Source organism: Somniosus microcephalus, chromosome 4 (genome assembly GCF_052327205.1).
Source record: "Somniosus microcephalus isolate GS21.2 chromosome 4, FLI_Smic_1.0, whole genome shotgun sequence".
Classification (NCBI taxonomy): Eukaryota; Metazoa; Chordata; class Chondrichthyes; order Squaliformes; family Somniosidae; genus Somniosus; species Somniosus microcephalus.
The window spans coordinates 249126166-249150964 of record NC_140990.1 but is presented as its reverse complement, the minus strand read 5'-3'; the positions used below and the strand labels follow the sequence as shown (position 1 = coordinate 249150964).

The 24799-nt window shown below is 43.5% G+C and overlaps 1 protein-coding gene across 1 annotated transcript in view; it reads right to left on the bottom strand.

Annotated features, from left to right (window-relative positions):
* The window catches only part of LOC147120357 (dynein axonemal heavy chain 11-like), a 133142-nt gene that overhangs the window by 14373 nt on the left and 93970 nt on the right, over positions 1-24799 (bottom strand). Inside the window, exons 24-31 of the mRNA XM_085984221.1 lie at positions 21433-21666; positions 19524-19655; positions 15276-15436; positions 13427-13484; positions 5578-5723; positions 5375-5491; positions 3062-3200; positions 2873-2965 (exon numbers count right to left, since the gene is read on the bottom strand). Of these exons, the coding sequence (XP_085840347.1) occupies positions 2873-2965; positions 3062-3200; positions 5375-5491; positions 5578-5723; positions 13427-13484; positions 15276-15436; positions 19524-19655; positions 21433-21666 (1080 nt within the window). The remainder of the gene's footprint in view (positions 1-2872; positions 2966-3061; positions 3201-5374; positions 5492-5577; positions 5724-13426; positions 13485-15275; positions 15437-19523; positions 19656-21432; positions 21667-24799) is intronic.

The window sequence follows — 24799 nt, the reverse complement described above, 5'->3', positions numbered from 1 at the left end:
GCTAGTAGCTGCAGCTGGATGCATTTCTGGCACACATGGTCGTCAGGGACACAGGAAGCGTCCCTGAATTCCCACATAGAGCAAGAGGAGCATAGCACGGGGCTGGGCTGTCCTGACATGACTTACCCTTTAATTAATTTAAATTAATTCACTACCACCAATTAAAGATAAACTCTAGGGCGCTTGTATGGTTTACCAACAGTCCCCGCTACACCAGAAAGACCTTAGCAACTATAAACCACAGAGTTCAAGTTTAAAAAAGAGAAATACTCACCAGTCACTTACCTGCTCCCTGGTGACGTCACACACATTACTTTTTACCTCTCTCCCCGCTGCTGAGTTGGTACGCCTCGCTGCTCCCTGGAACTGGTCGGGCCTCGGTGCTCGAGCCGGTTTTTATACCGCGCTCCTCGCCTCGCTGCTCCCTGGAACTGGTCGGGCCTCGGTGCTCGCGCCGGTTTTTATACCGCGCTCCTCGCCTCGCTGCTCCCTGGAACTGGTCGGGCCTCGCTGCTCGTGCCGGTTTTTATACCGCGCTCCTCGCCTCGCTGCTCCCTGGTCCGAACTGGTCGGGCCTCGCTGCTCGCGCCGGGTAGAGCGTTTGATGTAGTCTACATGGATTTTATCAAGGCTTTTTTTTGGTCATAGAGACTGCCACGTGGGACCTTTCACAAGGTCCCACATGGTAGACTTGCCACTTCCCATGGATTCAAGGGAAAGTGGCAAGTTGGATCTTAAATTGGCTCAGTGGCAGGAAGCAAAGGGTAATGGTCAACAGGTGATTTTTTTTGTGACTAGAAGGCTATTTCCAATGGGGTTCCGCAGGGCTCAGTGCTAGGTTCTTTGCTTTTTGTTGTATATATATCAATGATTTAGACTTCAATGTAGGGCCATGATTAAGAAGTTTGCAGATGATACGATAATTGGCCGTGCGGCTGATAGTGAGGAAGAAAACTGTAGACTGGAGGAAGATATCAAAGGACTGGTCAGGTGGGCAGATAAGTGGCAAATGGAATTCAATCCGGAGAAGTGTAAGGTAATGCACAATAAATGGTAGGATACTGAGAAGTATAGAGGATCAGAGAGACCTTGAAGTGCATGTCCAGCAGAATCCTGAAGGTAGCAGGACAGGTAGATAATGGGTTCAGAAGGCATACGGGATAATTTCCTTTATTAGCCGAGGCATAGAATAGAAAAGCAGGGAGGTTATGTTACAACTGTATAAAACATATTTAGGCCACAGCTAGAGCACTGCATACAGTTCTGGTCACCACATTACAGGAAAAATGTGATTGTAAATCTCCTCTGTATTCTCTCTAGGACAAAGATGTTTCCAGGACTGGAGAATTTTAGCTATGAGGAAAGATTGAATAGGCTGGGGTTGTTTTCTTTGGAACAGAGGCAGCTGAGGGGCGACTTAATTGAGGTGTATAAAATTATGAGGGACCTAGATAGAGTGGATAGGAAGGACCTATTTCCCTTAGCAGAGAGGTCAATAACCAGGGGACATAGCTTTAAAGTAATTGGTAGAAGGATTAGAGGGGAGTTGAGGAGACCTTTTTTCACCCAGAGGGTGGTGGGGTCTGGAACTCACTGCCTCAAAGGGTGGTAGGGGCAGAAATCCTCAACGTTTTTAAAAAGTACTTGGATATGCACTTGAAGTGCCATAACCTACAAGGCTACGGACCAAGTACTGGAAAGTGGAATTAGGCTGGATAGCTCTTTTTTGGCCGGCACAGACACGATGGGCTGAAAGGCCTCCTTCTGTGCTGTAAATTTCTATGATGAGACAATGCACCAAATAAAATGAAAAAAATACTCTCATACTTATGAAAGAATGTTGGGTAAATTCACATCTTAAATTACAGGCTCATATTCCCCACTGCAGTTGTGTAATTAATTGTTTTCACATGTCATAAGCTTATATTCAGGGACACTTTTGAGCTGTCAGCTTTTTTGCAGCTGTTGGTCAGCTTTTGAAAGTTTTCCAGATTGGGATATATGGTGATATGATTTATGCCCCACAATAATTCATCTTGTAGGCTCTGTAGGTCAGACTCTCGTTATTTTAGTTGAACCAGTTTAAATCACAACTCCAACAATACATAATGGCTTGGATTTGGCGGTCAGCAGCGAAATGACGGCCCTAGCCGCTGACTTCGAAGAAAGCTGCCCACAAAGATCTTTGTGGCATCAATTTCACTTTTCCCGATGTTAATTTAATTCTGGTGCCAAGTGTAGGAGACCTCCAGCATCCAGCCACAGTGATATCATCAAGCAGGCTAAACAGCCAATCACATTGAAGAATTCGCAGACAGCAAACCAGGTAGCAAACCATTTTAGCATAATGGAAAAAATTGACATTCCACAAATATAAAATTAGTTTTCAGGGCCAGAGAGATTGTTCAGCAGTAATTATGACTTAGTAAGCCGTTAAAAACCCAGTTACTCTTCATTGAACAAGGCTCAACTTTTTCGGGGGTTTTTAACAGGGAAATTGCAGCACAAAAGAGGAAGTATTCGTCAGTTCAATGATGCCTCAAAGATTGCCATCTGTGGGGGCTTCAACAGCGCGCCCTGTGGAGGCGCAGGGAATCACTGACGGCAACTTCTGGATTTCCGCTTTTAACTGCACACGTGCCAAAGTCAGAAGTTGCTGTCAGTTTCACAGGGTAATGACAGCGAATGCTGACATTTTCACTCTCATTACAACTGCAAAATCCAGGTCAATAACTCCTCACAGCACACCAATGCAGCACATGTAAAGCCATTCTTAACCCTCCCCCATTATACCATCATTTCTACCTCAAGTTCAGATGGAGGGCATAACTGATCTCCTATACTGCCAGCTAAAGCTACAGCTTCTAATTACCTGTTCCTCAGGCCTGTTTCGATCTCCTCTCTTCAGAGAGCCAGCAACCACCAATACAGATTTTATAGCTCGAAGACCCCAGTCATAATGGTCCTAAAAGATGATAGAGTTTAAATAGGAAGCAAATCAATGAAGAAGAAAAAAGTTGTCTGATAAGCATGCTTCTTTCCTTTCTAACATCTACATTACCTGCTTTGACAGCAGCTCACGGCAAAGTGTGTAGAGGCTTATAAATTTTCTGGCAAGCAGCCTAGCATCTATGAATCCCTCTGCCACCAACATTATTTCACAGATCAGCTCAAAGTCTGGGATCACCATTGCACAAGGTCTGACAAATGTAACAAAAAATTATAAAAGACATTAAAAAAGGTGGAAATAACCAACCATTTTTCATGCAACTCCCATCGTTCTTTAAACTTTCCACTGCCTTTGACCATTCCATCCTTCAACTTCTCTCCTTTGTGGCATTTTTCTCTCCTGTATCTGGTTGCAATGCAGGCATTACATTACCTTCAATAGCTTTGCCTCCTTTGCCTGCAGAGTCACCTCTGGTCTACCCCAGGGGTCCATTCTTGCTCCCCTTCTCTTGAACATTTACGTTACCCTTTGCAACATCTGGGGTAGATTTTCAACTTCACTGCTGGGATGGTAATCTGGTGGGTTGGATAACATGCCCAAAATAGAACCCACTTAAATTTCATTCCACTGATATTAATGGCATAAAAATCAGGTGAGTTCTTTAAAGGGCTCATGGTGACGATGTCTTACCCCTTACAAAATGTACCCCACCTGACTATATTTTCTACATCTGCCCCACTCAATATTGCCATAGTAGCCATGTGGCCCTTATAACTAACTCACATTTTGCACTCTCATCCTGTGTCTCAATAACCTTCTCCTCCTCCTCCTCCAAGCATTTCACCTGGTTACCCCCCACTTGCCTCCCCTTTAAAATCCTTGTTCTCTACCACGCCAAACCCCACCCTGAGTTAGGTGTCAGCCATAGCTCAGTGGGTAGCACTCTTGCCTCCGAGTCAGCAGGTTGCAGGTTCAAGTCCCACTCCAAGGACCTGAGCACAAAAATCTAAGCTGACACTCCAGTGCAGTATTGATGAAATACTGCACTGTTGGAGGTGCCATCTTTCAAATGAAAGGTTAAACCGAGGCCCCGTCTGCTCACTCAGGTGGATGTAATAGATCCTATGGCACTATTTCGAAGAAGAGCAGAGGCGTTATCCCCGATGTCCTGGCCAATATTTATCCCTCAATCAACATCACATCATTATCATATGCTGTTTGTGGGAGCTTGCTGTACACAAATTGGTTGCTGCATTTCCTAGATTACAACAGCAACTACACGTCAAAACGACTTCATTGGCTGTAAAGTGCTTTGGGGCGTCCTGAGGTCGTGGAAGGCGCTATATAAATGCAAGTCCATAAGATATCCTCCCTACTTTTCTCTCGGCCTCTACACTGAGTGCATCATCCTTGGTGATTTCAATCTCCATCTCGACTCACATTGCCCTCACTCTACTGACATTACTGTCCTCCTGTTCTCCCTTAGACTCTCTGTCCATATCAACTCTCCTATCCAAATTTATGGCCATCCCCTGGACCTTGCCAGCTCATGAGCCCTCTTTACTCCCATTCTTTCAATCACAGACAAGGCCATTGCCAACTATTTCCCTGTATCCATCTCCCAACTTTCCCTAATCAGCTTCGACCAAAAAAGTAAAATGATAAAGTAATAATGGGTTAGAATCATAGTCCCCTAAGCTGTGATCAGGCCTAATATTAGCCTTGTGAGATGAACTTAACACTGGCATTACTTCTCTTGATTGTATCCTTCCCCTTCCATTAACCATAGGTTCCAATCACTAGTTGTCGGACATGGTGGAAATTTTACACTTGGGCTACATCACAGGTTTATATCTGCCACCCAAAGGAATTGTTTCCAATCATCACTAATGAGAAAATCGTGCCCAATATTGTGTACCCATGGGACTAAAGTGAAATGTGTGAAACATATTTCATAAAATAAACAAATTATGGTGAAATATTAAATGAGTACTACATTTCTGTTCAATGTTGCATAACATAATACACTGTAGTTTATTTTTTTTTAAATTCAATGATGGCATCACAGCAAGTTAAACACACACACACACACACACACACACAGACAGTTATTTCTGAACATAGAACATTCACCTTCAGCATATTACAAATACATTTTAGGAATTTATAGTGTTCTAATAAAAACATGCTAAATGTTTACTGAATTGATCCATCTTCGAGCTCACACACTTGATAAATATGACCTTTATTAGCACAATGAAAGGCTTCATAGGTCGGTTAATGGAAGAGAGGATTATTAGACATTAGGCCAAAGCCTTCTCAGCCACTGTTCTATTGTCTAGTAATATGTCGCAGAATTTCAGAAATAAAGGCAACACTTTTACAGAACACATTACATTTAATGGCTTCATAATATCTACATACCTAAAGAGAGCTTTAAGGTTTTCAGGAAGCTCTGTTCTCCCTGCATATCCTGGATTAAGGGTAATAAATATACCAACAGAAGGTTTCAGTTCAATAACTTCGCCCAGAAAATAAAATCTGTTGATTCAAAAGGGGACATTAGTACAAGATTGACATCAATGGATCTTCGAGTTTAAAGATTAGATACATGAAACACTGCATACCGGTTTTTCTTGTTTCTAATTGCATCTTGAATGGTCTTGACTTGTACAGCTACAACTGAAAGAACTTCCACTGAAATACGGTTGAATTCATCAAAGCATCCCCATACTCCTGTTTGTGCAAGACCTTTATATATATTTCCTATGGACTAATATTGTACAAGAACATATTTAAAAACTTACAAGGAACAATCAATCACTCTCAAGTCATATCAAATACAGAATTAATCTTGTAGAATAACAGTAGCTACAACCAAGAAAAATAGAAGTGTCTGGAGAACATGTTAAACACCACAGGGTACCAGCTGTGGCTCAGTGGGTAGCACTCTCACTGAGGCAGAAGGTTGTGGGTTCAAGTCCCACTCCAGAGACTTGAGCACAAAAATCTAGGCTGACTCCAGTGCCATACTGAGGGAGCGCTGCACTGTTTGAGGTGCTGTCTTTTGGATGAGATGTTAAACTTAGGCCCTATATGCACTCTCAGGTGGATGTAAAAGATCTCATGGCACTTTTTCCAAAGAAGAGCAGGAGAGTTATCCCTAGTGTCCTAGCCAATGTTTATCCCTCAATCAACATCACCAAAAGACAGATTATCTGGTCATTATCACGTTGTTGTTTGTAGGAGTTTGCTGTGTGCAAATTGGCTATCGCGTTTCCTACATTCAAACAGTGACTACACTTCAAAAACACTTTGGGACGTCCAGAGGTCATGAAAGGCACTATAGAAATTAAAGTCTCTTTCTTCGGGGTAGACTTTCTGTTTATTTCCACTAGTTTTGCACCCAGATTCCAGTGCAATCGGCCAAACCAGAACAAAAGATCGAGAAATTCTAAACGCAAGTGAGTTACACACAAAACCACTTACATTCATGTTTTCCATGATCCTTTAAGCTTGTTCAAGGTTCAATTCACCGGGATCAGGCCCCGCCCACATAACAGGCCTCTCCCCAGGTCAAAATTGAGATTCCACCAATTGCGCTGGTTTGGGAAGGGTCATCAAATTGAGCTCATTTTCTTTGGGGCACAGGCACTCGCAGGCACATTTTAAAAGTTTTTTCATATTAAAAAATATTTAATTTACTAAGTACAGGAAACTTTTGTTTAACCGGAGGTTAAAAGTCCGGAAAGCTCTATCTACCGGCAAAATTCAGGAGCCGTTTTCTATAAGTTTTTTTTACTTCTCGTTGCTTTTTTTTTCCCCAGTCAGGCTCTGCAAGGTCTGTAGCTAAGCAACAGCTTCAGCTAGAGACGCTTGCAGCTGCAGCCGACTGTTTTGAAGCTGTTGCTAAGCAACAGGGTTTGTTGATTCATACGGAGCTGAAAAGCTCTGTATGTTTTAACATTGCCGCTGGTTTATACGGCAGTTTTGATCTAACGGCACCAGCTCGGTCCCGTCAGTGCCGGATACCAGAAAGTTTCCTGTAACTGACTAGTGTACACCAATTAAACTATTAAATGGTTCAGTATAGTTTTTTCTATAAAAAGTCATTTTCAGTGACTTTAAATCAGATTACTCATAGGTGGAGAGTTGGACAGCCTTATTAAAAATGCTTACTTTTGCTGATAAACCCATTTTCAGCTGCATTAATAAAACTGTACCAGGTTATTGCTCTTAAATACATCAAGGAATACTTTTTAAATGGACACAAAAAGAAACGATTACGTTCTATTACGATGCCCAATTGCGCTGGTTCATGGAAGATTACGTTTGTGATTATGCAAAAGAATTTTAGCGAAAACTTGAACTGTAACCTAACCAGCGTAATTTCAAGCATATATTGGGCACACTCTCCCGAATGCAGCCAAAGCAGAAACTCTACCCCCACAGCTTTATAATTTGAATTAAATTTCTTAACATAGGCAACATGCCCTTAAGCTTTACTTAAGCTTAACTGATCAATGATTTTACTTTTCTAGTAGTAAAACTGCGCTGAACCGAAACCAAGGCTGAAGATCTAAGATTTACCAATGAACACAAGCCAGCAAATTCTTGGGGTAATTTTCAACTGTGATGGGGTGAAAAACTGGTGGCAGCGAATTGAAAATTTAGTGGAGCGTTTAATTGGCAGCTGATCTGCTACCACCAGTTTTCTGCTCCTGCCAAAGTTTAAAATTCAGCTGATGCAGATTTTTAATTAGGCTTGCATACAGGACCAACGAAGACCATTTGCAATGCCCTCCGGATACCAGTAACTCCCCACTGAATCAGGAATCCATTTCTTTAATGAATGTTTCATCTGATTATTTATTCACTGCTTTAGGTGGCAACCTAGTCCTAAGTCAATTGTACTATAAAATATTCAAAAGTGGTTTGATAACACAAGTCATTTACTAAGTAAATTAGCATTACTGATTCTGAGATAAACCAATGATGAGAATAGTCCTTTAAAAATCTTTTTTCTTTGCCAGTGTTTTCCCATCCTCCTATTCCTGAGGTTTTGATTCACAATTGGCCTAGACAGTCAGTACTGGCAGGCAATTTGACAGTTTGGGGAGCATCACAGTGAAACCTGACAGGATCATAACCCAATGTCCACACATGCACTTTCAGTAGGGATCACTGCATAACATATCAGGAACAGAAACCTGGCTGATTTGCCTTCCCTAACTCGGACAAAGATTGATTGTAACATCCTTTATAATTAGGGTTAGAGGATATTTTCCCAATAAAGTTTACTCAGTGCATTCAAATAGTAAGTTCATGACAGTTTCTAGATTTTCACAATTATATTGCAGCAATGCACATTGTTACCTTATAATCCATCTGTTCAGAGCAGTTGAAAACATATACCATAATGCCCAGAGAGCGCCCCAAATCTTTGGTGGTCTCAGTTTTACCAGTCCCGGCTGGTCCTGATGGCGCTCCACTCATTGTCAAATGTAAAGATTGGGTCAAGGTAATGTAACATCTGTAGAACCATTAAAATCACAATCAGCAGCAATCAATAGAGTAAATGCAATGCTGAACTATATGGCAGAACAGGAGTGTAAGAAGTTGTGCTCAAACTGTGTAATGCTGTGGTCTGACCACACGGAGTACAGTGCCCAATACTGGTCATTGAGAGGCAGAGGGGATAGTCAAGCCCTGGAGGTGGTTCAGAGATGAGCCAGGAGACAGATCTCTAAATACAGACAACCGAGTCACAAGAAAAGACTACAATTTTGGGGGGATTTTTCATGCTTGAAAGAAGGTAACTATATTACAGAATTAAGAGATAAACTGTATGGAAAAGGCAATCCTGAACAGCACAGACTAAATTGTGATATTAAGGACAAGGAGGCATCAGCTTAGAGCAACAAAAGGCAAATTTAGGACTGATGTCAGGACACTCGACACAGATTAATCAAAACGTGGAATGGATTTTTGGGTAGAGAAATGAAGATGAAAAGCTTAAAATCATTCGAACAGTTGGATTCTGTGAAGGGGGACTGTACGATGAGCTAAGATGGGCCAAATGGTTGTCTTCATCTGTAGCTATCTTGTGATCACATATTTAACTACTGTACCACCCCAATATATCAGTGATGTATTATGAATTGCCATGGCCCAGTGCCCCCACCACCATTAGTATATGTTGGGAGGGGAAGGGACACTCCTGAAGAGGGTGGCAAGAAAGAAATGTGGTCAGGGTGGTGAGGTGTCTGTTAACCTCACAGCCTGATTTCAGGCAGGATTGTGCAGGAGAATCCAGACCATTAAGTGTTGAATGCTAATGTCATTAACAGCATTTTCTAAGCTATTGTTTCCAATATTTCTGCAAGTTTTACTATAAAATCCCTAATTACAAAAAGGTATAAAATTAAACATACTTTACATCCCAACCGCCAATAATTTTGAGGAATATGGATATCCGATATTTCTGTCCCTCCTTTATACTCTGACCCCCAGATGATTTTCCTACCTATCCCATCTCTTTCATTGCTTCTGCATAATTCACAACATAAATATTTGTTGCATGATTCTTGTTACTAAGTAGGTTCTGATGTTTATGAAATATATAGGCCTGGATTTTGCTGTCAGTGGCAAAGCACTGTTCACCTCGCTGACAGTTGCCCACAGAGTTTTTGTGGGTTTTCGAGTGGAGATTTGTGCGGCACCCTCTATAGGGGACCTGTGGCATCTGTCAGCAGAACAAGAAACAGCAGGGCTCTTCAACCAATCAGATAGAAGAATCTTCACAGACACGCAGGGGCAATTTTAACCCCAAAAAACAGGTAGGTTGGGATCGGGTGGGAGGTTAAAGTGTTAAAAAAAACGAACCCAGTCCCAACCCGCTCCCAGGTGGGTCACCCATTTAAATATTACAATGAGGCTGGCGTGCCTCAGATTTAACCATCATTTCAAATTTAACTGTGGCTGGTCAGGTTTCGCAGGCCTTGGAGAACCGGCCAGCTAAAGTAAGGCGCGGGCTGCTGAATCCAGGAGGTAAGCACCTTTAAACTTACCTCCTTGATCCAGCGTCCCTGCCTTCCCCACTCCCCCATGATTGGAGAACCCCACCCGAGGCCTCCGATCCCGCATGGCAGCACCCCCCCCACACCGAGGTCTACAATCCCGCCTTCCCGTACTCCCCCCTCCAGCCCCAATGCTTCCCTCCCGCCCAATCCCTTCGGCCCCGATGCCTCTCTCCCTCCTCCCCGCTTCCTCCCCCCACCCATATGCTCCGGCCCCAATCTTCTCTCCCTCCCCCCTGATCCTCCTCAGGGGCCCTTGACCAACTCCCCAGCCCCCACCTAATCCATCCCTCCCTCCTCTCTGCGGCCCAATGCCGCAGGCCTACCCGCCCACTGACATCCATCCCTCTCTCTCCATCTACATTAGCACATCCCCATCTCACTAGCCACCCCTTACACTCACCCTCATCCTAGTGCAATCATACCAACTAACAACACACAAGGCCACTTGGCTTTGGCATTCCATTCCATCATAGTCACCTTCTAAAGATCTAACCCATCAATCCCTTACACTCATTCCATCACTCTCACTCAACCTTCTCTTCTTTCCCTCCTTGCAGAAAAAGAGAGCCCAAAGTAAGAGGGAGGGGGAGAAAACTGGAGCTGGTACTCCATCATTTGCAAACCTAACAACAGCAGAGGAGGCTGCTTTAGAAATATCTGGAGTCACCGAGCAGCTGGATCTGGGAGACACAGAGAGGGAGACAACTCAGCAACCTGGTGACAGAATTACATATCATACAGCTACATGGCATACATCAGTCACTCATATGAGGACTGATGTCAGCAGCCAGTGAATGGTCATTATGTGCATAATGGTATCTGTACCTAATCATATGACATATTTAACTCATCTATTTAATCTCCCACAGGTCCATCAAGAGTCTCCCCCCACCCCCCCGCCAACTGTCCAGGAGGAAGAGGAAGACGACTCCTCAGAGAAGCCGCCAGCCTCTGAGGGCACAGTGTCACCAGACATGAGCGTACCCAGCACCAGCGCAGAGACGCACACCTCGGCGAGATAGAGTAGTGTTGTCACCTGGTGTCTCACAACTCACAAGTGAACAAGAGCAGATGGTGGAGACAGAGATAGCAGTGGAGAGTCTTCGCCGGAGGGCGCAGGACGCTCCCAGCTCTGCTCAGCTGCATGCAGATGCTGAGCCTTGGAGGCCATCTAGAAAGAGGGCGTTCCTGGAGGTGCAGCAAGAAGTGCAGGGGGCTCTGACAGGTTTTGCGAGTGTGATATCTGCAAATGCTCAGAGAATGGAGGAGTCCATCTCCAACATGAGTACCATTGTGTCGCAGGCGATGTCAACTGTAGGCTCCTCCATGGATAGTATGGCCACCTACATGGAGCAGCTAATGCGCCATGCATAGGATCACATGGTCTCTATGGAGAATAGATACCTATTTATGGAGGATAGGTGGCTATGTATGGAGGATAGATGGCAGAAGCTCATACATCTCCTCTCTAGGAGGGATGTCAGTGTAGATCTGGGTCCTCATGGCCCCAATGGTGTGCAGCAAGGTGCCCTCCAGCTCCTTGGTAGCAGGGAAGTGAGCAAGTTGCCTCTACCTCTGCTGAATCCGCAGGGCTGGCACCTCGTAGAAGCATGCGGAAGAGAAAGATGACACACAGGTACATTCACATGAATAACCACTGGGTGTTTCATCCAATGTTTATGTAAAGTTTCCGTTAATGTGCTGTCAAACATAAAAATCTTTATTTTCACCACTTTCCCATCTTGGACACACTTGTGTGCACCTTTGGAAGTGGCTTAGGGAGTTGCAGTGAATGGTGAGACATAACGGTACCTCCAGCACTGGTGGTGAGCATGAAAGGAAAGACTTGGTCATTGTAGAGATGCTTTATGGTGTTGGTGTGGAGTGGTGCCAACTTGGCACATCATGTGACAGCCATATGGGTGTACAGCATCAAGTTAAGTAAATCTGGCCATGATGAGGCCATCCCTGGCCTCCTGGGCAGCACTGTGCTTGGGTGCTGATGCCCCCTGTCCTGTGCAGCATCAGGTGATTGCAGAAAAGGTTGGTGTTGTTGTTGGTGCTGCTGGCATGCCTGGTAGTGCTGGTGTTGGGGCTCATCGTGGTCCGATTCTGAGGACCAAGGTGTGACAGTATAAACGGCACCCATGTTGATGGAATAGGTGAAGTAGAGGTGACAGAATCAATCTGTCAATGGTGAAAGAGATTCTTCCAATGAGGTGACACTGGATAGAGACTTTGCTGGAAAGACTTGCAGCCTGCAGAATCTGTGCTGGGGATGCAGTGAGCAACAGCTTCTGCCGGAGGAAAGTGATCAGCTGTAAAGTGGGAGCTTTTATAGTATATTTCATGCGGTCAACTAATCAGCTGGAGCAATGGCCACTGAACTCCCACCTCAGGTCGACAGACGTGGCTCCCGAGCAGAGTGGTTCCTGTGGCCATGCAGGTAAATTTAAAAATGTAAGGGGAAAAAGGCTCTTAACTGTCTGAAAACAAGGTTATAATGATTTCAATTACATTGCCCGCCTCTGTCGGTGGGGTCACTGCCGCACCGGCAAACATGCCAGAGGGAAAGCCACGTGGGGGCGCGATAACGGAAATATCAACTTTCCCACCTGACCTGCATCCGATCGCGTCCGCAATCACCCCAGAAAATTCCGGCCAATGTGTACTTCATAGGAGCCCGGGTTTGATACAAGGGATTAATTTAATTGTCAATATTACTAAATATGTTTAGTACTGTTATTTAGTAAATATTTGTACTACATAGTTAGTTATTTATTAGGTTTGCCATTTCTTACTTTCAGTATTTATTAACTTAGCAATTCCAACAGAATTTGAGTAGATGAAAACATAAAGTAGATGCCACTGGAATAATGTGAAAATGTCCTCTCTTTTGTTGCTTTTTATATTAGTAAGAGGCCTTCAACAGGGTCTGGAGAATTTAGATTAAATTCAACAGTTGTAAAGTTGCACAATAAAAACAGGAATAGCACAGAGGCTATGGTCAGGAATTTCCTCAAAGCTGCTTTTGCTCCACTGCTGTAACTCATCAAAAGTGTGGCAGAAACCCCATTTACAAACATAAACTAAAAAGTTTCCACTGCACTTCCAGCGAGGTTATGGCTGCAGAGTAATAGCAGCTCCGAGGAAACTCTGGGCCCAAGAAATACATATCTCACGAGGAAACTTGGGAAATGACTAAACAGACATTAAAGAATGAAATATGAAAAAAAATCCTCAAACAGGAATATTTTTATAAACCAAAGCGTCACAAAGCACAATGGAAATCTACTTTCTTCACAATAATGGAGATTAGTATACACCAGCATTAAAAAGTAGATGGCCCCATTATGTTTTTGTTATATTCAAATGCTGTTCAATCACACATTACCGTCTTTGGTGGATTAATAATTTTCAAGAAAGTGTCTGATAAAAATACTACAAAGTTGCTAGAGTAGAAAAAAAAACATAGCACTAAGTGCATTCAATATTATATTCCAGTGAACACGAGAAAAAAAATACTTCTCAAGGATGCTGCCAAATTATTATAATAAATACACCTGGGCCATGTTCTGTGCAAATAGATATCACTTTTCATGACTGATGCATAACTCTGTACTATGATGGCTTATAAAGGCAGGCTGAGGAAGCTAATACTCAAAACCATAAGGTGTCTGATAAAGTATGAGAAAAAACATCAGGGAATTTATTTTTTATTTTTTAAATAGTAAATTGTACAAGTGGCCTGTCATTAAACAGTAAAATATAGTCCCGTCTTCACAGATGTTAAAATATCAAATTATTTCAAGTTTCCGGCTTCTTGATTTGCTTTGACACAAGAATCACCCGACATTAAAATTCTTCAAACAACAAACAACAACTTGTATTTATATAGCGCCTTTAACGTAGTAAAACATCCCAAGGTGCTGCACAGGAGTATTTTAAGACAAAAAATTTGACACCAAACCACATAAGAATAAATTAGGGCAGGTGACCAAAAGCTTGGCCAAAGAGGTAGGTTTTAAGGAGCATCTTAAAGGAGGAAAGAGAGGTAGAGAGGCGGAGAGGTTTAGGCAGGGAATTCCAGAGCTTAGGGCCTAGGCAACAGAAGGCACGGCCACCAAAGAATGAGTGCTTATAATCAGGGATGCTCAAGAGGGCAGAATTAGAGGAGCGCAGATATCTCGGGGTTGGGGGCGGGGGGGGTTGTGGGGCTGAAGAAGATTACAGAGATAGGAAGGGGCGAGGCCATGGAGGGATTTGAAAACAAGGATGAGAATACTGAAATCGAGGCGTTGCTTAACCGGGAGCCAATGTAGGTCAGTAAGCATAGGGGTGATGGGCGAACGGGACTTGGTGCGAGTTTGGACACGGGCAGCCAAGTTTTGGATGACCTCAAGTTTACGTACGGTGGAATGTGGGAGGCCAGCCAGGAGTGCATTGGAATAATCAAGTCTAGAGGTAACAAAGGCATGGATGAGGGTTTCAGCAGCGGATGAGCTGAGGCAAGGGCGGAGACGGGCGATGTTACGGAGGTGGAAATAGGTGGTCTTTGTTATGCTGCGGATATGTGGTCAGAAGCTCATTTCAGGGTCAAATATGACACCAAGGTTACGAACAGTGTGGTTCAGCCTCAGACAGATGTTAGGGAGAGAGATGGAGTCAGTAGCTAGGGAACGGAGTTTGTGGCGGGGACCAAAAACAATGACTTCGGTCTTCCCAATATTTAATTGGAGAAAATTTTTGCACATCCAGAACTGTATGTTGGACATGCAGTCTGATAATTTAGAGACTGTGGAGGGGTCGAGAGTAGAGGTAGTGAGGTAGAGTTGGGTATCGTCAGCGTACATGTGGAAACTGACGCTGTGTTTTCGGATGATGTCGCCAAGGGGCAGCATAGAGATGGGAAAAAGGAGGGGGGTCAAGGATAGATCCTTGGGGGACACTAGAGGCAACAATGCGGGAGCAGGAAGAGAAGCCGTTGCAGGTGATTCTCTGGCTACGATTAGATTGATAAGAATGGAATCAGGCAAGTGCAGTCCCACCCAGCTGGATGATGGTGCAGGCGTTGGAGGAGGATGGAGTGGTCAACTATGTCAAAGGCTGCAGACAAGTCAAGAAGGACGAGGAGGTATAGTTTACCCTTGTCACAGTCACAAAGGATGTCATTTGTGACTTTGATGAGAGCCAGCTAATAGAACAGCTAGTAAAACAAGTAAGTGGATCAATACAGGACTCACCTGTCAGTCAGGGGGGTAATTACCAACCGAGGTGTATTGCCAAGGTACTCGTATGAGTACTGAAACTGAGCATCACAAATATTCACAAAGCAATGTCTTTGGTTATCATCCCATCTGTGCCGCAGTTGTGATAGCCAGGCAAATGCCTGACTATTAGTGACCTAACAAAAGATTAACATTGAAAAACTATGAATACCATATCTGAACAAAGTGTTTTCCTGTCAATTTGTTAAATACAATGGCTGTTTAACCAAGTAAAAATGAATGTATGATTTAATTCATCTGTAAAACAAATAAACCTGAATTAAAACCTCTTCTGAAAAAGCATTGTCTTTTATTTGAAAAATGAACACCAGCATGCCATTTCCATCATAATCTAATGTGCAACTGCTGCACTGATGTTTTACACGGACATTTGTTTTTCCTCCAATCTTTTTACTCTTACTGTCCTGAAGATGTTCTACAGTCATATAGCTCCACAAGTACCTTCAAGTACTTTGGATACTTTGTGCATGTGGCAATTCTTTGTGTGAAACTGGACAGCGAATGTCTGTAGACTATTCAGCTATGGAGGCATCACAGCTGAGCCCAATCCTGTCCTCATAGACATTATACATAAGACCCTGGATAGCAATCAGAAGTGGGAACCATGCATGATTCTTTCACCGATGAGTACCACCACCGCCACACAAACAACATTATGCATGAAGGTGTGCCGACTTAACAGTCCTACCCTCCTGATTGGGAACAGAATAGTAAATACATGGAGAGAAAACAGCAACAACTCACATTTATTTAGCATTAAGGTAAGAAAAACATCTCAAGGTGCTCCACAGAGGTGTAAGGAAAAAATTAACTCTGAACCAGAGAATGAGATATTAGGAGCGGTAATGATGAAAGAGATGGGTTTTAAGGAGGGTCTTAAAAGGAGCAAGAGGTAGAGAGGCAGAGGGGTTTATGGTGGGAATTCCAAAAAGTGTGTGGCCTAGGCAGCTTTAGCCACAGCTGCCAATAGTGGGGTGAAGCCAGAGGGATGCACAAAAGTCCAGAATCAGAGTAACAGAGTGTGGGGAAGGTTTTAGGAGCTGCAGGATGTTGCAGAGATGGGAGGGGTGAGGCCAGGAAGGGATTTAAACACAATGATGAGAATTTTAATTTGAAGGCATTTGGAGACAGGCTGTCAATATAAGTCAGTGTGACAGGGGTGATGGGTGAGCGGGACTTGGTGCAGGATAGGATACAGGCAGCAGAGTTTTGGATGAGCCAGGGTCTACAGACGGAGGAGGGGGGGTCGGGGGTGATGGCGGGGAGGGAGGTTTGGAGGCTGGCCAGGGGAGCGTTGGAATGGTCGAGTCTGGAAGTGACAAATGCATGGACGAGAGTTTCAGTGGCAGACGGGTTGAGGAAGGAGCAGAGGTGGGTGATGTTACGGAGGTGGGAATAGATGGTCTTTGTGACTGCAAGGATATGGGGTCGGAAGCTCACCTCAGGGTCGAATAGGACACCGAGATTACAAACAGTCTGGTTCAACCTGAGACAGTGGCCAGAGAGGGGAATAGAATTAGTAGCAAGGGTATGGAGTTTGTAGAGGGGGCTGAAGACGATGGCTCTGGTCTTCGCAATGTTCAGCTGGAGGAAATTGTGGCACATCCAAGATTGGATTTCAGAGAAACAGATGGATCCCAGAGGCAACGGAAAGGTTGAGAGAGATGAAGAGGCAGAGCTGTGTGTCATCAGCGTGCATATGTAAGCTGAGCCCAAGTTTTCAGATGATGTCACCAAAATAACATGTTGGGGAGAAAAATTAGGAAAGTACAGATTTTGGACCGATTTAACCTTTTTCAAATTTTAATATCCTGGGGTCATCTATTCTTATTTTGTTTTTACTGCACTATCAAGCTGTTTAGATTACAGCCTGGTTGGTGCTGCTGTCTGGGTGATTGATATACTGTGCTCTCTAATACACTGACAGGCCGCAACTCTTTGGTTGAGTTTACAAGCTACGTGCATGGGTAGAATTAAATTGTATAGTTTAAAATTAAAAATTAAAATCAAGTTTATTTTAAATCCTTTCAATAATGGAAGTTGGTACTTCGAACATTTTTTTCTCAGAGTCACCAAAATATACATCTCATACAGAGAAACTTGTCATCAAAACTTCTGAAAGAACTAACATTTTAAAATTGAAGAAATAATTTGCATTTATAAAGTGCCTTTCATGATCTCAGGATGCCTCTAAGCATTTCACAGCCAAAGTATAGTCACTGTTGTCATGTAGGAAAATGCAGCAGTCAATTTGAGCACAGCAGCAGCAATATAATAAATGACCAGGTCATCTGTTTTTCAGTCATGGTGGTTGAGGGATAAATGTTGGCCAGGACACCGAGAGAACTAGCGTCATCTTTTGTTTCTTAACTTGTCCCATTACCATCTCCTTTTGCCTTGCACCATCTCTTAATGTCTCTTCATCTCTCCTGCCTTCCATCCGATCAGACCTTCCCTTTTGTTCTTTCCTCCACACCCCCTTTCCCTGCCCCTGCAGTTGCTTAAAAACCTGTTCAATCTCCAGCTTTTTCCAGTTCTGACGAAGGGTCATCGACCTGAAACGTTAACTCTCTTTCTCTCTCCACAGATGTTGCCTGACCTGCTGAGTATTTCCAGCATTTTCTGTTTTTATTTCAGATTTCCAGCATCCGCAGTATTTTGCTTTTGTGTAAGAAAACTCCCCTGCTCTTCTTCAAATGGTGCCACGGGATCTTTTATATCCACCCATAGCAAACAGATCATGGTACAAGAGCCTCTATTGTTGCCTCGGGAAACAGTTTAAATTTACCTATTCAGTGGCATTCAATATTTGACCATAGCACTGTTGGTAATGTTACATTATATGGTCATTTTATCTTGTCTATGAAATAGTGGTGTAACAAAAAAATACAACAAAGTATACAATGGTAACAGTGCAGAGGCAACATAGTACAGTACATCACTCATGCCTGACTTCAAGGAGGTAAGCATTTTTTCATCCACAGCATTTTACGCATTTCCAAATCATCTTTAATACCTGCAAAATTCAACAGTACGGAATACAAAAGCTGAATGCATTGCTTCCACTTTTTGCACTGACACATGGGATGAAGTTGTCAATTTAGGAATTTGGAAAAAAATCAACTGACTGCCATGTTACACAACACAAGCCATTGGCCTGCTTGGGAAGTTAAAGTTAATCAAGTTAATTACAAATACCATCCCCTCACACGAACAAAATCTGATTTTAAAAAATCTTGCAAAAAATAAGGTAACAAAGTACAGAAATATAGGGCTGCAAAACAGCAATTTTATTTGCATTCCATCCCCTCTGGCCGTATAGCCAAAGCTTTTATATTTTTTTCTGAAAAATCATATCTTCTGCAGTGATCACTTGCAGGAAAAAATGACTGTAGTGCTATTTTGAAAAGACAAGTGTTTTAAGGATTCTGCCCCATACTTCGGTGTAGTATGCTCTCTACCTGACTCCAGCAGTAAATGGATTGGCTTTTGAAAATAAGGTGTGGAATAGCATTGACCTGGCACTAATATATCTTAGAACTAGGTATATGGTAGGAATGATGTATAAATTAAAAGAAACAGAAAAATGATTTTCTTATAGCTCTCTATAAATCGTACACATTCTGCACTGAACATCTAAATCTACCATCTGTTATTTTGTTGCTCTGTACACGACAGAATTATTAATGGATTGAAAGCAATTAAAATGGGCTTCCTTTATTCAGCAACAGAACAGATATTGTTCAGGATCATATTCAAACACTTTTAGCATAAATACAGTGGTAGGAGAGATTGAAGATTCCATTTTTTTTTAAAGAGAAAATATCAAGAGTACACAACAACATCTAAATGAGTTGTGATGTGCAGTGTGTGCAGCCTATATATAGAACCAGTTCAGTTGTGCGGCACTAGTGTAAGCTCTCACTGCAAAGACAAAAATAAAAAGGATATGTATTAAAACTGCATTCACTCTGATAGCAATGTAGTCAGAATCAGGAGGAATTTATACCAAATACTACAAAGTCAATCTTGTACTTTAGCTAGTAAATATAATTATGTAACGTATCAATGGAAAAGGCCCAACTGATTGAATCAAAACATTGTCATTTCTTTCCAGAAGCAACTGAACAGGCCCTTTACAAGGAAATTATGTTTATTTTATGCTTTTAAGAATGCATTAGGGTAATTGCTACAACAAATTACCTTCTGTGCTATGAGCTTTGCTACAACATCTCTAGCATGTACATCAATTGTACAGATTGTCATAATCTTCTGACGATCACCATGGGTGAGCTCCCCTAGTAGCATGTTTATAAGAGCATTTAGCTGAGCAATCTGCAATAAAAATAATTATATTTGACTACTCAAAAAGATAGGGTACAGTACACTACATGTCATACATTGATTAGTTATTCCAGAAAGTGCTATACTTGCAAAGCATCTCCTGTTTATGTATTAACCAAAATGTAGAAAGTGTGCTTATTGAACAGCTAAAGCAAAATTAATGAATAGATAGTAGGAAAGGCAAATTAGTTCAGTCTTATACTTTACACATTAAGATTACCAGAACATTACTGAAGAATAAGATGGATGGGATTGTTTTACAGCCTGCAATGCATTCTCAACAAACTTTCAATTTTAAATTAATGACTGCGTATGTTAATCATTGGTCTGCCTTTCCTTTTTGAGTTCTGCAGCTAGAACTTGCAGAAGGGATGCAAGTTGAGAGGAAGGGATGATGGGAAATACAGGCCCACCATGTGATAAAAAAAAGTAATCAGTAAAACAGTCCAATATATTTATCAGAAATTTCCTCGGGGTTCTCCCGATCAGCCGGCGTAACTTTGGCGGATGATCAATTGAAACCCCAAATAGATTGCATAAACAGGGGTACCGTCGCTGTTCAGCTGAAGTCATGGCGGTTGATCAGGAGAACCTCCAAGGAAATTCCCAGCATTTTGTGTTTTTAATCAGATTTTCACTATGCTGTACAATGTACAAGTAAAAGGACACAACAGCTAACAGAATTAACTCAGTCTGGTCAAAGATCTACAGTACTGTAACCTAAATTTTACAATTCAAAGTGCTGGGGCTAAAAATTGAGTAGCGCCCCAACTTCGCTGGGGCGCTACTTTTAGCTCCCCGGAAAAATTAACGCCCCCATGCCGGAAATTGAGTGGTTGCGCCCCAAGAGGGAAGTGGGGCACTACTGGAAGCACCCTGCATCCCTCTTTGGGCGCTGTGAGTCAATATCACAGAATCACAGAGTCACAGAATAACAACAGTGCAGATAGAGGCCATTTCGGCCCATCGAGCCTGCACCGACACATATCCCACCCGATCCCCATAACCCCATGTATTTAATCCCCCTAACACTAAGGGTCAATTTATCATAGCCAATCAACCTAACCCGCACATCTTTTGGACTGTGGGAGGAAACCGGATCACCCGGAGGAAACCCATGCAAACACGGGGAGAATGTGCAAACTCCACACAGACAGTCACCCGAGGCCGGATTCGAACCCGGGTCCCTGGCGCTGTGAGGCAACAGTGCTAACCACTATGCCATCGCGGCGCTACGTGCCGTGGTATTGCAGGCCTTCCTCCCCTTCTTAAAGGGGAGGGGCCTTGCGCAGCACAAACCGGGGCCCAGCTGGACCCCCAGGGATCGGGAGTGCCGGCAAAAGAGCCCGGCAATCAAGAGACGTGCCGGGCTCTTGGAGCGCAGCCAGCACTCCTCGCGGGGGTGGGGGGGGGGGGGGGGCCGTTCAGGAGGCTGGGGACGGGAGCACAGGCAGGTGCTGGCAAGCAGCCAGCAACTTTAAATTGCACCTCCCCGGCTGCAGGTAGGCCCACCTGACCCCGTTGGACATAGCATCCAGCGGTAAGTCAGGGGGCGCTCCCGAAGCTCGCGGCCGGGGCGCTGCGCACGGTGATGACATCATCGCCAGCAGCACAACGCCGCAGGGCACTACCGGTTAGAGCTGCCGCTAATCTCCCACTGAATTTCGTGGGAGGCGTGGCGCCCGGGCGCTAGTTGCTTTGCACCCAGTTAGCACCCCCCCGGTCTTTACAGGTTTGATCAGGAAACTTCTGTTTAAAGACAACTCACTTGTTTTTTGTTGTAATCTTTTAAAGCAGTTTCAAAGCCTTCCTCGAGACGCTCAAAAGCAATCCCAACATCCGTGGTCCACCAAATCTGAGTGCCAGTCAAAGCCACTTGTGCTGGGTAATCAAACAACCACTGATCTCTCGGCTTCTCTTCGTATGCTGCTACTGCTTCCATGATCTCTTGCTGGACCGTGGTTCGCATTGTCTCCTCAAGATGACGCAGCCAACATTCAGCCTAGTAATGAAGCAAAATTCATCTTTGTTAGGAACATAACTTTTATCTTTTCTTGTAGATATGCATAATTATCCTGCTTTTATCAGTTTTAACTGCTTTATCAACTGCTTTACAAAAGGTAAATCGTGCTTGACTAATCTACTGGAATTTTTTGAGGATGTAACTGGTAAAATAGATAAGGGAGAACCAATGGATGTGGTGTATTTGGACTTTCAGAAGGCTTTCGATAAGGTCCCGCATAAGAGATTAGCGTGTAAAGTTAAGGCACATGGGATTGGGGGCAAGGTATTGATTTGGATAGAGAACTGGTTGGCAGACAGAAAGCAAAGAGTTGGAATAAACGGCTCTTTTTCCGAGTGGCAGGCAGTGACTAGTGGGGTACCGCAGGAATCGGTCCTAGGACCCCAGCGATTCACAATATATATTAATGATCTAGACGAGGGAACTAGATGGAATATCTCCAGGTTTGCAGACGACACAAAGCTGGGTGGGCATGTGTGCTGTGAGGAGGATGCCGAGAAACTCCAGGATGATTTGGACAGGTTGGGTGATTGGGCAAAAGCAATATAATGTGGATAAATGCGAGGTTATCCACTTTAGTGTCAAAAACAGGAAGGCAGATTATTATCTGAATGGCAATAGAGTGGGAGAAGGAAGTGCAACGAGACCTGGGTGTCCTTGTGCACCAGTCGCTGAAGGTAAGCATGCAGGTGCAGCAGGCGGTTAAGAAGGCAAATGGTATGTTGGCCTTCGTAGCGAGAGGGTTCGAGTACAGGAACAAGGATGTCTTGCTGCAGTTGTACAGGGCCTTGGTGAGACCGCACCTTGAGTATTGTGTGCAGTTTTGGTCACCTTATCTGAGGAAGGATGTTCTTGCCATAGAGGGAATGCAGCGAAGATTCACCAGGCTGATACCTGGGATGGCAGGAATGACGTATGAGGAGAGATTGGGTCGATTGGGCTTATACTCGCTGGAGTTTAGAAGAATGAGAGGGGATCTCATTGAAACTTATAAAATTCTAACAGGACTAGACAGACTAGATGTTCCCAATGGCCGGGGAGTCCAGAACCAGGGGTCACAGTCTAAGGATAAGGGGCAAGTCATTTAGGACAGAGTTGAGGAGGAATTTCTTCACCCAGACAGTGGTGAACCTGTGGAATTATCTACCACAGAAGACAGTAGAGGCCAATTCATGAAATATATTCAAGAAGGAGTTAGATATATTTCTTAAGGCTAAAGGGATCAAGGGATATGGAGAGAAGGCAGGGACAGGGTACTGAATTTGGATGATCAGCCATGATCTCATTGAATGACGGAGCAGGCTCGAGGGGCCGAATGGCCTACTCCTGCTCCTATCTTCTATGTTTCTATGTTAACCTGTCCTGCCACCTTCAAAGATTTATGCACAAAAGCCAGATCCGCTAGGTTTCTGCCTCATTTCCTCAACATTCAAAATGCCAATCTAGACTGTGGGGTGTGTGTGTGTGGGGGGCAGATGCGGTGGTGCACATCTTCCTTGCACCTCTCCCTACATCTTGGCAGTATTTTGGAGGTGGGGGGGGTGCGTAGATGTGGGAGTGACGAGGGGTATTCCTGGGTTGCCATGGGATTTCAACCCAGCATAGCACTCTGGCCTAGCATGTCCTAAGCTTGCGGAGACCAGTCATGGGTTTTGCACCGAGTTTTCATAAGCTCCAAAGATGTTGTAGAGTTAAAGTAATTGAACCCAAAGGGATGGATTATCCCTAAATGCAGAAGATGGTTTCTTTGCAGGGAATTTGTCTTTGACCCATGAACAGCCTGTGGCTTCCCCCATCAAAGGAGCAAAGTGTTGCCCCATTTTCTACCAGCAACTTGAGGTGTGCAAGCAAGGAAGTTATGCTAAACCTTTATAACTCACTGGTTAGGCTTCAGCTGGAGCATTATGTCCAACTCTGGGCACCACACTTTAGGAAGGATGTCAAGGCCTTGGAGAGGGGTGCAGAGGCGATTTACTAGAATGATACCAGGGATGAGGGACTTCAGCTACATGGAGAGACTAGTGAAACTGGGATTTTTCACCTTAGAGCAGAGAAGGTTAACAGGAGATTTAATAGAGGTGTTCAAAATTATGAAGGGCTTTAATAGAGTAATAATTGGCAGAAGAACCAGAGGGGAAATAAGGAGAATTTTTTGTATGCAGCAAGTTGTATTGATCTGGAATGTACTGCCTGAAAGGGTGGTGGAAGCAGATTCAATAGTAACTTTCAAAAGGGAATTAGGTATATACTTTAAAAGGAAATAATTATCGGGCTATGGGGAAAGAGTGGGGGAGTGGGACTAATTGGATAGCTCTTTCAAAGAGCCGGCACGATGGGCCCCTACAGTGCGGTATGATTCTACTTTGCCTCTATAGCTGCAGGCTTCCCACCTCAATTATTAAAACACCCAATCCCCAGAATTTAGAAGGGAGTCAACATATTGAACAGTCGGTAGGTAATAGTCCCACCCACCACACTTGTGGAAGTGGACTGGGGCCCTGGCAAATTTGGGCCCAATATTTTCTGCTTTCCACTGATATAGGTTAACACTGGTTGATAGAGGCAGCATTTGGGGATTCTAGCATCTTTTTCCTCAATATCGCTTTAATAACCCAACTCTTGCATCTCTTAGTCCAATATTTTTATTAGGATCAAGATTTCTTGTGCTCAACTTCAATTTGACAGATATATTTTGTCAGAACACTTAACATGTCCTCTTCCATTTCGGGTAATTTTTCAGAAACTGTAGTTTGCATATCACTTTCTTATTCACATTGATGTGACAAATTACTTTGTCCCCAGGAAGATCAAGTCAGGATATTCAAATCTATATCCAAGATTCAAACAATCCCTCATCTGTCTTCGTAGCTGGTCTCAAAGTCATGCACTTGGAGATGCACTGAGACATGCATCACTGACAAGCTGATGATGGTGGCTTTTCAAATGAGATTAAGTGCAGAGGAAAACATTACAGTTCTCTTAGCTGCATGATTGTCCTTATCTACCAAATATTTTTGGCCCATGCTACAGCACATCTTTCATTAACACAGGCTGATAGCCAGTGCTATTTGGGTTGACCCTCAGGAGCAATAGCAATCTCTGTAGGGTGGTA